This window comes from Choloepus didactylus, chromosome 1, assembly GCF_015220235.1.
Source record: "Choloepus didactylus isolate mChoDid1 chromosome 1, mChoDid1.pri, whole genome shotgun sequence".
NCBI classification, from domain to species: Eukaryota; Metazoa; Chordata; class Mammalia; order Pilosa; family Megalonychidae; genus Choloepus; species Choloepus didactylus.
Genome location: NC_051307.1, coordinates 248,728,852 through 248,746,362, shown reverse-complemented (window position 1 = coordinate 248,746,362; position 17,511 = coordinate 248,728,852). Strand labels below are relative to the sequence as shown.

Genomic DNA, 17,511 nt, shown 5'->3' with positions numbered 1-17,511 from the left:
GTTGGTCTTTTGTTTGCCATCTTCTTCATCCCTTCCTCTCTTCCCCCAACCCTCCATCTTTCTCCTCTCCCCACGTCTTGCTCCCTTCCTCCTCTATCCTCCTCTTCCCCTCATCCTTCCCACACCCTCCCCTTCCTCTGTCTTCCCTCTTGCTCCACCTTCCATCCTCCTCCTTCTTGCCCTCTGTTCCCTCCCTCCTCCTCTTCCTCTTTGCCATTCCTGTCATGCTATCCTTCTGAAATAGCTGCGATCTAGGTCGGAGTCTCTTGGTCTATTGCCCACATTATCAACTCTTCTTTTGTAGTTTTTAACTTTGTCTTCTACTGAGACATTCTGGCTCAATTTCTCTGTGTTACCTTCTGGTTTGCAAACTTTTCCTCAGCCGTCCTCAGTTTAGGCTTGTCTTACCCATTCTGTATTTTATTTTAAAGATTTTCAGTGTATAATATATTTACTTGTTTTGGGGTAGGCCTGTTTCTGGTTGGTAATTTCTCTTTCTTTTTTGAAATCAGAAGTTTTCCTCCATTTATTCTCTTTGAGCACCTTAAATATGCCCAGCAGCCTGGGGCTTCAGCCTCACCTACTGCTTTGCATTTCTGTTCTGTGTTGGGTATTTTTTATCTTGTTGAACCCGGCATGTCTCTTTGGTCTTGTATTCTTATATTTTCTCTGCGATTGCTATGTGTTTTTAGCCCGGTAGATGCATCAAAGTGGGAACTCCCTCTGTCATCTTGAATGGAGTAAGTCCTCAACTAATTTGCTAAAGGTGCCTCTTGATTCTGCCATCCAGAGACTGTAGTCAACCAGTAGATCTTCATCCTGATGATTCTTTACCTTTGTATTGGAGACAACACACTTAATTGGCAGAAGACTTTCTTGGACTTCTACTTCGAGAAAATAGCAACCTACCACCCCACAATTATTCTTTCTTTATGATCTCCTTAGCACAAATCGCCATCTGAAATCATCTATCAGTGTACACATTTATCTTTTCCTCTGGGATCTAAGCTCCATGAGTGCAAAAACTTGCTCTCATTCCCCTTTTGTTTCTCCAACCCCTTTACAATAATGTCAGTAAAGTTTTGATAAATTACTGAAACCTGCCTGTGTTTGCCTTCTTTTTTAAAAATTTTTGTTGGGCTATCTATCCATCTATCTATCTATAATGCAAAATTTCCCGTTTTAACCACTTTTAAGTGTATAGTTCATTGGTATTAATCACATTCACAGTGTTGTGCCACTGGGACCACCATCCATCATCACAACTTTTCATCACTCCAAATAGAAACCCTGTACCAGTTAAGCAGCAACTTCCCATGCTGCCTGTCCTTTCTTAATTCTAACGTTACCCAAGGAGTGCATGTTTGCATGGCTGCTTGTGAGTGCTGTGAAGCAGGATATTGGTATGGAGTGACCACATGTCATCTGATACATTCATCCATCCATTCATTCATTCAAAACCAGATACTTGAGAGCCTGCTCTGTGCCAGCCACCACATCAAGGCATTGGCATTGTATTCCTTTTTTTTTTTTAAGCCCCATTTTACCTCCTATCCACAGTAAATCACTGGGATTTCATTCTAAATCTCAGAGAGAAATAGAGCAGATAGTCAGTACTTTACAGTAGATGCCGCTGAGGCAGTGAAGTTGCCCAACAGGATGGCTAACTTGTGATAGAAACAAATGCTTCAGGGACACGGTGTGAGTCGGGTAATTCCTTCCTCTCACAAAGCTTTGGTTCTAGTGGGAGAGATTGACTGCTCTCTAAACATTTAATTCCTTTCTTCCTTTCTTGACCACTGGGTGGTTGTATTGCATATTGTCCTGAGGTGGAAAGGAGCATTTGAATGAAAAAGAAGGCCTCCAGAGCCTCAATATTTCTTCTTGTGCATACTAGCATGCTTTCTCTCTCCTAAGGAAGCTGCTACTGGTTAGCTCTGCATCCTATTCCTGAGCTGTAGGCATCCAGGTCGGGCTGGGACTGAAGAGGTGGGCTCAGCATTTCCTTTCCTCTGGCCCAGGGGCAGCATCAGAATATGCCGGTGGGAGGGGTGGGTGGATACGTGAATGAGCCTCCTCGCTTCTTTGCCCCACTGGCCCCTGGTGATCAGCAGCTGAAGAGCCTCCTGACAGTTTAGCTTTCAGATGTCATTTTCCTGCTTGGCTGGGATTACTGGCCAGAAAATGACAGGTCCGAAGCCCTGGGAGATTTTCCTGTACTGACTGCTTTAATTGTACCACACCAGCTTCTCAACTCCAATTGCGCTGGGAATGCTTCGCAGTTAAGTGCTGGGCTGTGGAGAGGCTCCAGCCTCCTTTTCTGGGATGCAGCCTGGGCACTTGCTCCGAAAAACCCCTGGAACAGCCCCCTAGGATTCAGAGTCTCAGCGTTGGCATCCCAGAGACATTCCAGTGGCCACCTTGGCATTTTGAGATATTCTGCAGTCACCGTGGGAGCCAAGTTACTACCCTTCTCTCCATTCCACCAGTAGGCTGGAAATCCACAAGGAAAGCATGGCACCTGCTCCAGTTTACAGGCCCTCTGTGGGAAGCCAGGCCTGTGTGCTGCAGGACGGAGCTGCTGCAGAGTCCAGGCCGTGGTTGGAAGGTGTTGTTGGGGGCAGAGGCAGGGCTTGGGGGCCTTGTCCCAGGAAACCGCAGCGAGGAGCCCATGGGCCCTATCCCGCCAGTCAGGCTGGCTTCCCTCTCTGCAGTCCTTTTATGACCCTGCCCATTTTTGTTGGGGTTTCCTTTAACTTAGCTGTCCCGTGGGCTGGGCACTTTCCTTTCTGTTATTCCCATTATACCTGAATAGTCTGGAACTTGGTGGGTTAAGTAAATTGTTTAAGGTCTCCCAGCTAGTTAAGGGGTGGAGCTGGGTTCTTTCCCAGGTCTGCCTGGCTCCAGATTGCTGGCTCTTGAGCTAAGTGCCCCCCATCCCACTTCCTGTAACCGCAAAGGAGGGCCCTCGGGGGCTGCTCCAACAGGGTGGTGGAGCACCTGCCCCCTCTGGCTCCAGGTTTCTGTGGTTATGTTCCTGCATTCCTGGATAGCAGGCTCACCTTTCCTACCCACCCACCCCTAGAGGAGGAGTTGGTCAACCAGAGGAAAGGCATTTTGGAATCCTAAACTCTCACAGCTGGGAGTGGGAGAAGGCGGCTTGGGGTAGTGTGGTTATCAAGACTCCACAGCCAACAGCTCTTGAACTAGGGGGCTGGAGGCAGAACTGAGGGTCAAACCCAGCTCTTCCCTCAGTAGCTGGGAGCTTTTAGCCCTTCTGTTGTGCATCTGTTCCCTCATCTGTAATAGGGGATCATAATAATCCCATCTACCTTTTAGTGCTATTGTAAGATAGAGTGAAATGATCTGTGGGAAGCACCGAGGCCAATATTTGGCACATAGTAAACATTCAGTAAATGTTAGCAAGCATCGATCTGTGAAATGTTGATCGTAATTACCCACCTTGAAGGGTTGTGAGATAAACACAATATATGTCAACTCTCTGGCATATCATGGGTTTTCAATACATGATGCTCCTATTCTCATCATTTATGGTGTTGTTATTTTATTGTTGTGATTGCTCTGGACAGAACCTGAGTCCCTGTGAGCCTGGTTGTGAGCAGAAATCATCCGTTTTCCACCGTAGCCCTGGATGCCCGTGACCACAGCCTCAGCTAAGGCATGCTTTGTTCTCTCCCACCTAGGCCAAGGAGCTGGAAGGCATGGAGGAGGAGCTGAGATGCAGGGACAGCTTTTATAAGGAGCACCTGGGGCGCCTTGAGAGGAAGGTAAGGCTTACACTTGGCTGGCATTTCCTGGGGCCAGATCCTCAAAGCACCTGACCAGAATCCACCACCATGGCGGTGATGGTGACAGTGGTGGGCAAGGAGGGTACGTCACACCAGGGTGGTAGCCCCCAGCACCCGTTCCCTGAGCCGGCCACCCTCCTCCGACATGCCCTCCCGCATTCTGCAGTGAGCACCACAAACAGAATCTTTCAACAGGTTGCATTCAAAGAGATAATTGGCTTTTAATTGGCCCGTTTTTTGTTGACTGCCACTGGCTCTGCTATAGTTCCGTTTTAGAAAAAAAAAATTCACTTCCACCACAGGGCAGCGCTGAGAACCAATATACCTTTTTCACTTTAGTTAAGCTGCATTGGATAAAAATAATAATAACGTGAAGTCTTGCTATACAAATATATTAAAGTTGTATTATTGATTTACTCCTGGGAGTCGTGAAGATCAAAGTGCACTGCCGCCACGCACTGTCTACTTTCTAAGGATAAGCCTTTGAAACGAAGGAGATTTAAAGACATACCATCACGCCTCTTTTCTTTCTTTCTTTTTTGTTTTTTTTCTTTTAAGCCTGCAGTGACTCTTGAAAATTCATTTGGTAACTTGCTTACTTTTTTTGGTTTTAATTTGTTGATCATGACAGATTTTTCAAAGAAACGTCTTAAAACATGGGAGGGGATGGCTGAGAGGTTAAACAAACAAACAAAACCAAGAACTGTTCTCCCTCATGCCTGAGACGGTGTGCCAGGCAACCTGAGCCTGCAATAAGCAGGCGAATCTTTGCAAATCATTTGTCACGGTTTGGCGCTTTGAAATTGATGGTTTGCTTGAGGGGCTTGATTTCCATAGGGGCTTTCTCTTCTGGTATGCCCCAGTAGAGCCTGGCAGAAACATGGATTTCTGGATTTGCAGGCATTGGGACAGGAGGGGGGCTAACCCCCACTCCTTGACACCTGCTTGTCCGTCCTTAGTAGGGGGTGTTCAGGAATGGTGAAAACCAGCACGATATGAACCCGACATGCACGTCTGGAGGAACGGGGCCACACACGTCTGAGCCACTACAGAATTGGTCCTGAAATGGCTTCATGCACGATTCTATTGACGGTAGCTTTAATGCCAGGGATTGTGAATTGAGATCTTGGAAAAAGGATGAAAAAAAGAAAATCCACCAGCCATGGTTGTAATTATCACAGTTGCCCATATGTTCATAAGCACAGATTTTTCTGTGGTTGTTATTATGTGTGCAATTCTTTGGTCTCCTGCTGTGCTCCTCTTGTGTGTTTTTTTCCTCTGGGTTTGGCTTCTAGAAGCATGTGTACATGTGTCTGTTTGAGGTGGAAGGGAAGTAGCCTCACAGCATTTTTTCCTCCTATAAAATCTGTTTTCACCCTTGTCACTCTCAGATCTCTACTTTATTTCTCCTCCTTTAAAAAAAAAATTCTCTGCTTTGCTGAAAGAGAGGAAATTCTCCTGGAAGAGCCCTTCTCCCTCTTCTGTTTTCCCCCACTCATAACGTAAAGCCCAAACTCCTTACATTTATGCAGAGGAAAGGTTTTTTTCCTCTTTTAAATGAGGTTTTCCTACGTGATTGTGAGCAATTATTAAATGCGTCTGGAAGGAGGTGCAAAAACACGATGTCCTTTCTGACTCTTAAACACTAGTATTTTGCTGGTGGTAATAACAAAAGAAAGAAAGTGCCTCCAACATGCCAGAAAATGGAGATTGGTGAGGGAGATAAGGGGGATTAAGGGGTCGCCGGAGAAAGAGGGAGAAGAAAGACACAATAATAAGGCTTAATTGTATTAGTTTTGAAAAAGGTTTTCAATCTTCTCTGTGGATAATTTTATTGCAGTAATGGCTGGGAAGATGGAAAACACAGCATCCGACAATCTTTTTTATTAGCTGTTGCTTTTATATAATTCTGCTTTCATTTGTTGAATACTCTGAGACCTTGACATTTTCAGCTTCTGTACACACTACATCAGGACCTTCCAATCATCAAGCTCCTTTCCTTTTTTTTTTTCCTTTTCCTTCCCATTTCCTTTTTAGTTTAGAAATGGATGGTGAAAACCTGGTTTGGGGGAAGCTTGGAACAGCTATTGCCTCATTCTTGCCCACCTAAAACAGGTTAGTGTTGTCCTAGGTGAGACAAAGTTGAGGGCTGGGGGCTGGGCAGAAGCCGGGGACTTTGGAAGACGTTGGTCAGAGCCCTTCTGCCCACCCACCTGCAGGGTACTTGTTCTGAAGCCTGGTCCTGCCGCTCCCCACCCCCCCCCCCCAACTTATTGAGATTGGCAGGTGTGGAATGCCTGCAGAGAATCCAGACTCATTTTCAAGGGGGCGGAGACTTCTTGACCCTTTGGTACAGCAGTACACAGTCCCTCAATGATGGTCCTTGACTGTGGAAATGGCATTTTGTAGGGCTCCAGTGCTTGATAATCTTTCTGAGTAATTGCTCCTCATGCCCACAATGCAAGATCTCAGGGAGGCTTGTTTTTCTCCATTTTACACGGAGAACAATGAGCTGCTGCAGAGGTCGGGGCCTCCGCTGGTCTTGCAGCAACTAGAGGTAGAGCCCTGGATGCTGGTGTTCACACAGAAGCTGCTGGAAAGGGGATGGTGAGCGCGCCTGTGCCATGAGCCTGTGCCGCCGTCTTCCCTCGCTGTCACCTGCAAGTGACTGGGCAGGCTTGTGTCTCAGTTTCTTCATCTGCAGAATGGAGATACTAATGCTTTCTTCCAGAGAGTTGATGGGAGGATTCAATGAAGTACTTCTGCCAAAGTGTTGGCGTCTGCTAGGTGCCTAGCAAATGCCGGCTCCGTTCTTGATATCCAGCGGTATAGAGGATTCTGTTTCATGCCAGGGCTTCAGGTTTGGGTTTAATGAGTGCACTTGTGTGTGGAAATAGATGTCATCATCAGAGGTAACCTAACACCAATAGCCTGTTCTCTGGGGTGGGGAAGCCTCTAGGGGCTTCACTGTGTGTTCTCTAATGCCTGGCACACCCATTGGCCATGCAGTGTGCAGGGTTAGGGAATGGCTCCTGATCAACTAGAATGGGGACCACGAGCTGCTTACAACTGGGTATTTCTAAGGTGCCTCGACAGTGCCAAAGAATCAGACCAGTTTCTATCTCCGTATGTTGGGCACATGGACCAGGAAGGTGAGGTTCTCTACAACCCCCACCCCACCCTCACCCCCACTGCTGTGAATCCCTCTTGCCTTCCTCATTTTGTCACCCACTGGACACTTGGCTCTAGAACCTTTGCTCAGCTGCCACTTTGTGATTTCCTCCAGGAAACAGAAGAAATAAGAGTAGGTTCCAGCCACACCATTCAGGTGGGATCATCTATCACAGGGTTGAAGGGTGGCTTGTGCCTCCTTGGAGCCAGCTGCATTTTGTTGACTTGTGGCAGAAGCTTCTGGTGCTGAGCGGCTCTACAGTAGACCCCGAGCAAGCCAGTTGAACTGATCACTCTGGCTGGCCAAGAGCTTTCTTTCTTCAGGGGGTGGTGGAGCCTAGCAGAATGGTGGGGACTGTGGGCTTTGGGGCCAAGCAGACCTCAGTTCCTGTTCTACCTCAGTAATTTTACAGCCTGTGACTTTGAGCACATTGCTTAAACTCTCTAGCTTCAGTTTCCTTATCTTTGAAATGGGGATTTTAAGACTAACTTGCCAACTGTTTGGAGGATTAGTGGTAATTTATGTAAAGCAGCCAGCAGAGTACCTGACATAAGTATTTGGTTCTCTTAAATGTTATTTCCATCCGCTTTCTCCTTTTTTCATAAGTGCACCTTCGTTCATGCATTCCACATTAACTTAGTTCTGCTGAATGCTGAGCAAAGAGATGGTTTGGACAATTGTGGTTCCTGCCTCCAGGAATTCCCAGTCTAGTACCGGAGGGAAGGGAGAAAGTGAGAAGCATGGCACCTGATAGAAGGATGCCTGAGAGCCAGCTTTCTGGAACCCAGATGACCTCTAAACTCTATAAAAGGCCTTACCTCATTTTCCCCAAATTTAATGACTGCAAAGTGAGGAGGAGGTATTTTTCACTTCTACAAGAGAAGATATCCCAATTGTCAATGAGCCCATGAAAGGGGACTCAACCTTTTAACACATCAGGGAAATGCAAATTACAGCCACAATGTGATACCATTACACACACAGCAGAATGGCCAAAAGGAAAAAGACAGACAGAACCAAGTGTTGGCAAGGATGTGATTTAACCCAAACTCTCCTTCACTGCTGGTGAGAGTGTAAACTCACATAACTATTTTGGAAAACCATTGGCAGTATCTGTGAAAGCTGAATATATGTGTGCCCTCTGACCCAGCAGTACTGTACCCAACTGAAGTGTGCCCACATGTTCACCAAAAGGCTCACTTGACAAAGTTCATTGCAGTGTAATTCATAGGCACCCGAAACTACCCATGGTGGACTGGGTGAATCATGGCATATAGTCTCGCAGTAGAGTCCTGTACAAGCAGGAGAGTGAGCCCTCTACACCCACACGCAACAATTTAAATGATGCTCGCAAGCATAATGGGAGCAAGAGGCCAGGCATAAACGAGTACCTACAATCTGCATGATTCCATTTATAGGGAGTTCCAACACAGCCAAACTGGTCTGTGATAAAAAGGGGAACAGTGGGTACCCTTCAAGGGGAGCAGTGGCTGTAAGGGAACATGAGAGTGCACACAGGGTGGGGGTACGCCTCCATTTCTTCATCTGGGTGTGTTCAGATGGTGCAGATTCATCAAGCAGTGCATTTAGGATATGTGCACTTTTTTTGTCTGTATGTTATACCACAATAAAAATTAATAAATAAATAAGATTTGGGGAAAAAAAAGGGTAAGATGTAATTGAGAAAAGCAGGACAGAACTGAGCACCCTGTGCCCCCAGAGTGCACCTTCACTCCACCCATCTTGGGTGCTACTGTCCCCTCTACCACCACTCACCCTTCTGGCTAGCCTGCGGGCTCTGCTTAAGTTCTTCTGTACAAACCTGGAAGGAAAGCCAGGACAACACACATGTGTTAAGTTACTTACTCCAACCTCTTCTGGGCCTTTTGCATCTATTTTGTCTTTCTTCCTCACATAATTGGAGGGCAGATATTATTCTTATCTTTTTATTAGTAAAGGAACCAAAGCTGGGAAAGGTTAGTAGCTTACTCAGAGTGTCAGCCAGAATGTGGCAGGGTTAGGCCTCATACACAGATTTGACAGCCTCCAGCCCCTCTTAGCTCTGGTGTTCTCTGAACTCCTGTAATTCTACATATCTGCACTTCTGATTGGCCTTGGTCCATCTCTGTCTTGATTGAGTGAGAACTGTTAGAACGCAGGATATGTGTTAGGGGCTGTGGGGCCAAGGGCATGGGGTATGGGGTGGGGTTGGGTATGATGGAGATAAGTCTGCACTGGGCTGGCCCTTCAGGCACCAGCAGAACTGCCTACCACACCTGCTTCTGTCCTCCTCTGGGACACCATGTTCTGATCTCGTATTCTAGCACATGGCCCACAGTTTTGGGGTTGTTAGCATCTGTGTCTGTTTTCCCTTCCAGCCTGTGAAGGTCTGTGAGCACAGAGCCCTCACTAGTCTGATTCATCTGGGGTGATTCACCACCAAGGCCTGTGGATGCAGCACCTAGCAGAGAAGAGCTGCTCAGTGAATGTTTGCATGCATAGAGAAAGGAAAAGGTGCGTCCCTAAGCAGGAAATGGGTGCAGTGCGGGTTCTGGGAAGAGAAGGAAGGTTTTGCCGAGAGGGCTTCAGTGAAGTTGGAGGCTGTGTTGGAGAAGGAGCAGGGTGTCAGTGGGCAGCCTTGGGGCAGGACACGGAGGAAGGGGGACTTCTGGGTTGAGGCCTCAGCATCAGCCCAGGTGTTCCATGAGAAGGGACATAGTGGATGATGGAGCTGTCAAAACAGGTTGGGGTCAGAGTGTCAGGGGCCTTGGCTGACTAACTGACAAGGGCGTCCTTTATTTTGGACGATGTGGGGAATTCTTGAAGGGCTTTAAGCAGGAGGAAGGTTTGAGCTTGAATACCCAGAAAAACAATGGTTCCACTTAAAGAAATAGAAAATTCAGGTGAGCCACTATACCTGGGGGAAGGTCATGAGTTTAATTCTCTACATGCTGCCATGACGGGGATTGGCCAGCGGGTGATTGTGAATGACGATTCAGGACGATGGTCGCTGCCACTCGCTGGGCATGTGCAGTGTGCCAGTTATTGCTGACCTTTGCAGCAGCCCTGCAAGGGAGATTCTGTCACACCCGGTTCACAGATGACGGAACTGGGAATCGGGTTAAGCACACTGCCAGAAGCCATGCCACTGGTAAACGAGGTCAGGTCGGTAGAGCTCCGAAGCCTGTGCTCTTTCCACGACCCTGCCTGCCTCCCCAAATCAGCTCATGAAGAAAAGATTCAAGAAAAAGCTGACCCACAGTCACAAATGCTGCAGGCCAAAGAAGCTTAGGATTAATAAAAGGCCTTTTCTGTGCGAATCTGTGACCTTATGTGGCAGAAGGGACTTTGCAGATAATGTTTAAGAATCTTGAGAGCGCGTGGTTCTCCTGGATCTTCTAGGTGGGCCCGAGGTAGTCACAGCGACCTTATAAGAGGAAGGTGGGGGGGTCAGAGTTGGAAGGGGCTGTGCCCCGGGAAGCAGGGGTCCGAGTGATACCACCAGGAACTAAGGAATGCGGCAGCCTCTCCATGCTGGGAAAGGCAAGAGATGGACTCTCCCCTGGAGCTGACGCCTGGGCTTAGCTCCATAAGGGTCATTTTGGACTTCTGACCTTGAAAACTGTTAGACAATGAATTTGTGTTGTTTTAAGCCCCTTAAAAAAAAATAAAAGGCCTTTTAAATTGCATTTTGAGGGACACGTGAGTTGTGTTGAGGGAGGCTTTTCAGGATTGCACTGGAAACCAAAGCTAGGGTGTATGTAGTCAGGGTCAGCAGTGAATGCTAGAGAAATGGAGGAAACAGGCACAGACCATTGGCTGAATAAGTTTTGTCAAATGGAGAAGATTGGTAGGTTAAGAGGGAGCAAGGTCACATCTTGGCAACTTGAGTGTATTTCTGGAAGGAAGGGGAGACCCTGGACTCAGGAGGTCCCAAGGGTGGTAAAGTGCTGCCTTTACCCTGGAGGGGAACCCCCCAGAGGAGTCCTCCTCTGGCTCAGAAAGAAGAGTTGAATTTCCATATGTGGCAAGTGAGTGAGTTGTGTGTTTTGCTGGAAGAGTGGCCAGCATGTGTTTCCATCCCTGACTGTGGGAGGCTTACTCCGGGTCAGGCCCAGGGTCGGTTCTAGGAATTCAGAGGGGGCTCATCATTTGATGTGCAAGACTGAGACATAATCAGCTCCCCAGAGAAGCTGCCAGAGCTGTGGGAACTCAGAAAATGGGATGGACACAGTGACCTGAAAACAAGATGGCAAGAAATCGGTGGGAAGGAGCCCACCTCCTGACCATTATTGGAGGCATTTTTTTTTTTCTTTTTACCTGCTGAGCTGACTGGTTTGAGCCCAAAGGACTCTTGGAGATTATCAAGTCAAGTCTTCAGGTGGGGTAAAGAAGGATATATGGCTACCAGTTGCCCCCCCCCCCAAGTTCTTGGTAGCAGTAGCACTGTAATTTTTTTTAATGTCCTCAACAGTGTAGTAGAAGTAATAAATGAAATAGCATAGTGCTTAGAGATTTATGGCTGCTTTTCTTAGCAAGAGAGGGCTTTTTATACCTGTCCTTGTGGGACCCAGGTCCTTTGACAAGGGTGATCAGTGAAACAGGAAGATACAAAGATATTCACAATCATTGGTCCCGTCCAGTACTTTTTACACATAGGGAAATAGCCCCAAGGCAGTTATGTGATTTAAGAATTGCTTGGTAGAGTGGTAAGCACTGGGATTTTAGATCTAGAGGGACCTGGGATTGAATTACGGCTTCACTACTTACTGACTTTACGGGCATCAGCAAGTAAATGAAGCCCTTGAGACTCAGGGTGGGGAAGAGGTCTTCATCTTTGAAAGGGGAGAGTAACAATTACATTTTCAGGAGTGTCGCGGGTCTTTGAAATAATAAAAGACGTAACACAGAACCTGGCATATTGTGGTATAGGGTAGAATAAATGGTAGATGCCCTTACTTTTACCATCCAGCTGTCATTAACTGCCATTGCTCTCACCATCCCAGAGGTCATACATGATAGCCAGGACTCTAGTTCCTTGCATCTCTGTCTGGTTGTCTCACAGTATTTCCGTTAGAGGGTGAGTGAGGCTAGTGGTCAAGATCATAGGCTCTGGAGTTAGATATGTTCAAATCTTGGCTCCCCAATTTACCATACTAACTGCGTGACCTCAGGCAAGTTATTTATTGCTTCCTAAACTTTGGTTTCTTGATCTGTAACAAGTTTCTACTTCATTGGGTCATTCTGAGAATAAATGAGATAACCCACACCAATTACTGAGCCCAGTAACTAGCTCTCAATGAGCACTCAATAAAAGATCACTGACCTTACCACCATGGCCACCGCCACTGTGGTTATGTCTAATATCACGTCCATTGCCACCACACTGTCACCCCACCACTTCCACTGCTGCTCCCCACCTCATCACCACCACTACCACTTCCACCGCCACTTCCCACCTCACCACCACCACTGCCACCGTGACCGTCACTGATGTCACCACACCACTGCCATCACATTGTCCCACCTTTATTGCATCTACTGTGTCTGTTGCTTCTGGTATGTTTGCTAAAAATCTGTTTCTTTACCTTACAGTCACATCTCATACTCTGCAGAAATCCTCTTGTTTATCTCATAGCAACCTCTGGAGTAAGGCCGGAGCAGAAATTACAAATTCTGTTGCACATTTGGAGGAGCTGTGCCTTTCCTGGGTCCTGAGCATGGCTGCTTTGGGATAGATGTGTGAGCCAAGGACCCACAGGACCAGCTGCATGAGTTATATCAGTTAAATTTCAAGGCAGCAGGGGGCAGGGGCATGGTGGGGAGGAGTTTTATATCATGGATGAAAATGATGACACTCAGAGAGGTTAAGGGATGGCCTCAGGTTTCACAGTTATTAACTAACAGATCCAGGATTCAGTACATATACCAGCTGGTACACGTATCACTTCTGTGAAATAGGAATACTTGTAGTTCCTGGCTGGTAGGGTGGGTTTGAGAACAAAATGAATTGATACGACGGGGCTAACAAACTATACCTTTCTGTCGCCAAAGCTGGTGTTCTTTGTGCCCAGTGGCTAGCATTTATTGAGTGCTTCATATGTGCAAAGCACTGACTAAGCACTTTGCTTGGACAGCCTCCTTGGACCTTTAGACTGATTCAGCTAGGTCATAAAAATAACCACCACTAACTGTTGGAGTCCTTGTTGTGAAAGTGCCAGGCACATCCCATGTATTAATTCATTATGTCCTCAAAACAATCCTTTGAGGTAGGAACTATTACTCCATTTCACAGATAAAGAAACAAGCTTTGAAATTTTCAGTTGTCACATGAACGATTTGGGATCTCAGAGAGTGGTTGGAATTTGCTACTCACGGGCTCTGGAAGATTAGATTCAGGGAATCAGTTATTCGCCAGGATGGGAGAAACCCTGAGTCAACTATCTAGAGTATTGTTTGAATCCATATTAAAAATATCTACAGTTAAATTTACTCAAAATAAAATAATGCAATGAACCCCTATATCCCTAGGCCCCAGATTGAACGGTGTTACCACATTTGCTTATATGTCTATCCCTGTCTCCCTTTTTTCTTTGCATAAGAGCTTTAAAGCAAATCCCAGGGACCATGACATTTGCCCCTACATAACTTCAGTATGCATCGCTAACAAGTGAAGGCATTTCCTTACACAACTACAGTGTTGTTATCTCGCCTCTGAGAATTAACATTAAACATTAGTTTCCCTGATTGCCTCAAAAATATTCTTTTCCAGAGTTTGTTGTTTGGTTGGTTATGTTTTGTTTTGTTTTGTTTTGTTTTTTTGGTCTAAGTCACAATACAGCAGAGTCACCATGCTGCAGTTGGCTGTCAGGCTAAGTCTCTTGTCACCTACAACAGAGCCCACCCACTGCTTCTCATGCCCATGACTTGTGGCAGAAACTCCTGAGGGTTTTATTCCCTTCTCTCTCCTCCATTGCCTTGAACCTGATCCAGAGAATTAAAAGTAAATGCACAGGGAAAGCCAAATACATCTCTTGTCAGGGGAGGTGAAATTGTCATGCAAGGCCAAGGGCTCATCTGGGCGGATAAATTGACATTCAGTGCTGCTGATTTATGTCGTTTCCTCCATTATTGTTGCTAGGGTCCTTTTAAGCACAGGCTCAATCAGCAGCTCCTCTCCAAGTGGTTTCTGCCCCCTTCCTGGCAGCAGCTGTATTAATATGCAGCATTTCCTGTGCCTAGGGTTATTGTGTTGGTCCCCTCTATCCCCACCCCCTCTCTCACACCTACCCCGGCATATTAAGTCTCCCAAATAGGTACTTAAGAGTTGAAGAGCCAGGAGTGCTGGGCCATCATGTGTGCAGGTTGTAACCCATCCCTACTGGGAAAGACTTGGTTAAACTAACAACTTTAATTAAACGGATGCTCCATGGCCTTTTCCTTTCCTCTCTTTCTCAGAGTTTCCCTTCCCAGCCTCAATCAGTTTGATTTAACCAGGCGAATTCCTACAGTACTTTCCTTCAGCCTTTGGCACGCAGTGGTGGCGTGTGCTGCTAAGGTTAGCATTTGGCCTCTCTTGGGGCTGACCAGGGAAAAGGTACTCCTTCCCCTCCCATCCTTTGATGACAAGCCTGGCCCTGTCATTTAACTAATGTCTCATGTGCTTTCTTTAGGCTCCCTCCATAATGTGTGGGCCCCTGCTAGTCACTCACTTGCACTGATGCCACACCTGCACACTGGTGGCGTTTGGGCCAGACTCCCCATTTCAGACCCACCATCCCCCTGTTGTGGGAGGCCTCCTTCTGAAGCTCATCAGTGGTGCCCCTTGCATTCAGGAGAAGGCCAAGTACCTCTGATTGGCCTGCAGGCTTTGGGATCTGGTCCCTGCTTGTGTCCCCAGGCCCTTCTCCACCCACACCTGGCCTGCTCCCCAGCTTGAAGGCTCTCGCTGACCTCAGGTCATCTGGTAAACACTGCCTATTCTGGAAGCCTTTTCGGACCACTCCCCTGTCTCTTCCAATGTGCAGGGCCACCACTTACGGTTGCACAACCTCACTCACTCTTTGTCCATCTCAGTGCCTGGTTGATGCCTGACAAACGTTATAGTAGGCGAGAAGTCAGGACAGAGTACGGACGGCACAGACCAGCCAGCGACAGAGGCTTGGCTTTGGTGGAGGTGGTTTTCTGAGTGTAACTGAGTGCGGCTCGGTGCTAGCTCTGAGAGGCTGGTAGCGTCTGCTTGGAGCTTATCCAGCCCTGGGGCAACATTACCCCCCCCCCATTGTTTATACTTATTTCTGAAGTAACCTATATTCACAGTAGAAAAAAAATTCAGGTAAGCTCAAGAATAAAATGAAATTGGCCAAATCCACCACCACTTAGAGAGATGACCATTGTTAACGTCTAGGTGTCCAGACCCATTTCTGGTGTGTTGTTATTTGTAACGTTATAGTATTTGCAGAAACGGGATCATAACCATGCATACTGCTTGGTAACCTTTTTAAAACTCAGTCTCTTATGAACCTTCTTTCCACATCAAATCTGTTTCTACACTTAATTAAAGGTGTCCCATTCCTTCCTATGCATATGCTATAATTTACTCTACTACTTCCCTATCATTGCCCGGCTAAGTTGCTTTTAGGCTTTTCCTATTAGGAAAAAAAAAAAACAGTTACTTTGACCTTCTTCATAGTGGCCTGAACTTAACTATTTTCTTCAGAAAGAAATATTTGGGATTTCAATTACTGGATCAAAGGTGGTATATGTTTTTAAGGCTTTGGGGTACACATTACCAGATGGCTGTGCAGGGTCAGTTTAACAATTTGCACAGCCACTGGCAGTACGTGACCATGCTAGTCCCCTCACTGTCTTCAATAGCGGATATTTTCCTTTCCATTTAAAAAATTAATTACCAATATAATGCATGTTTGCTGGAAATTAAAACACCATGCAAGCAAGCAAAGTATGACTGTTCCTCTCAAGAAGTAACTGCTCGTGCCTACTCTTCCAGACAGTTTCTCTGGGAATAGCAACCTTACTTTTTTAAATCCCTATCTACTTTGTTTTTTAGATATTGGGGTCACAGTCTATTTCATAACTTGCTTCTTTCCCATAACAGTACATCCTGGGCAACGTTGCACCCACTTCTTCTCTGCACATCTGATCTGCCTTGTTCTTTTAATGCCTGCATAGATGGGGAGATACTGTTATTTATTTAATTGCTTCCCTGTTGATGGGCATTGACGGTCACTGTCAGTCTTTCACAGCTGATGTATACTTCCAAATTTCTCTTCAAAAAATATGCCCATGAATAGATGCATGCTCTTATTGTCTAGCATTTGTGTGGTGTTTTTTTTTTTCTGTAAAAATTACACAAGCTAGAACATTATCATTATAACATATTACACAGAAAGGGTTTAAATTTGTTTACATTTTAACCAATTTATTTCACCCACCATTCATTCTTCTACATCAAATCTTCCTTCTGGTATTACCTTTCTTTTGTAAGGACATTCTTTAGAAACTCCCTTAGTAAAGTGTGTTTATCTGGGGAAAAAAAATATACCCACTAAAAGGGTTGAGATTTCCTCATCCTCACACCTGTATTAAAATCTGTGTATTTTATGACAGGCTTTAAAGCTTCCCCCAGCCCACTTTCATCCTTTCTTAAGCTTTTCGAATTGCTGGGCAAAAAAATAGTATTTTGAATTTGTACTTTTTTATTACTAATTAAATGACAGATTTCTTTGCTTTTCGAAATCCCATTTTCTGGTAAAGATGTGATCTATCCTAGTCATTATCAGACTCTCTCTAATTTGAAGGGACTCTTAAACTGATGCAGGATGTTTTTCCTGTTGTCTGCCGAACTGCTGATTATTTAGTCATTGATTGGAATCCTGCAGGGATGGAAAAGCAGAATAAATGCACACCTGGGTTTGAATCCTTCCCTCAGCTCTTGCTAATTGCACGACCTTAGGCAAATTAGTGAATTTTTCTAAGCCAAGAGTCCGCATCTTTAAAGGAATAATAAAAACCACCATATAGGATTGTTGTTAAGGGTTAAATGAGTTAATACGTGTACGTGCTTCTTACAATGTATGTATTTTTTTTAAATAAATTGTTTTCCTTTTCCTCCTGAGGTGGATTGCCCCATCAATGGATAGCCATAGCTGTTCTTTATGCTGAATTAAACTCTGCCTTCCTGTATGAGATTATGACCCAATGGTTCTACTTCTACCCTGTGGAGTAATGGCTGTTGTTTCTGAGCCACGCTGCCTCATCTACGTGTAGCAAGTCAGAGAGTGGAAGAGGACTCCTCTCTTTCCCTTCTCTTCCCCTCTGCTGTCATCCCCAGTTCCTTCAGGCATTCCTCACAGGAAGTAATCCCACAGTCCCCCTCTTTGGTAAATTTCCATTGTCCTGTCCCTTGAGGATGCCTGAACTTGAAGCCAGTGGGCCTGGGTTTATTTGTATGGGCCAAGGTGAACACTGCCCCAGGTGAGCTTTCTTTGGCCATTTTTGGCCGTTGCA

The 17,511-nt window shown here is 45.9% G+C and overlaps 1 protein-coding gene across 2 annotated transcripts in view; it reads left to right on the top strand.

Annotated features, from left to right (window-relative positions):
- Positions 1-17,511, top strand: part of CHCHD6 (coiled-coil-helix-coiled-coil-helix domain containing 6) — a 311,755-nt gene that overhangs the window by 144,804 nt on the left and 149,440 nt on the right. For both annotated transcript variants that reach the window (XM_037803406.1, XM_037803397.1), the window contains exon 5: positions 3,705-3,788. In XM_037803406.1, coding sequence (XP_037659334.1) covers positions 3,705-3,788 — 84 coding nt within the window. The remainder of the gene's footprint in view (positions 1-3,704; positions 3,789-17,511) is intronic.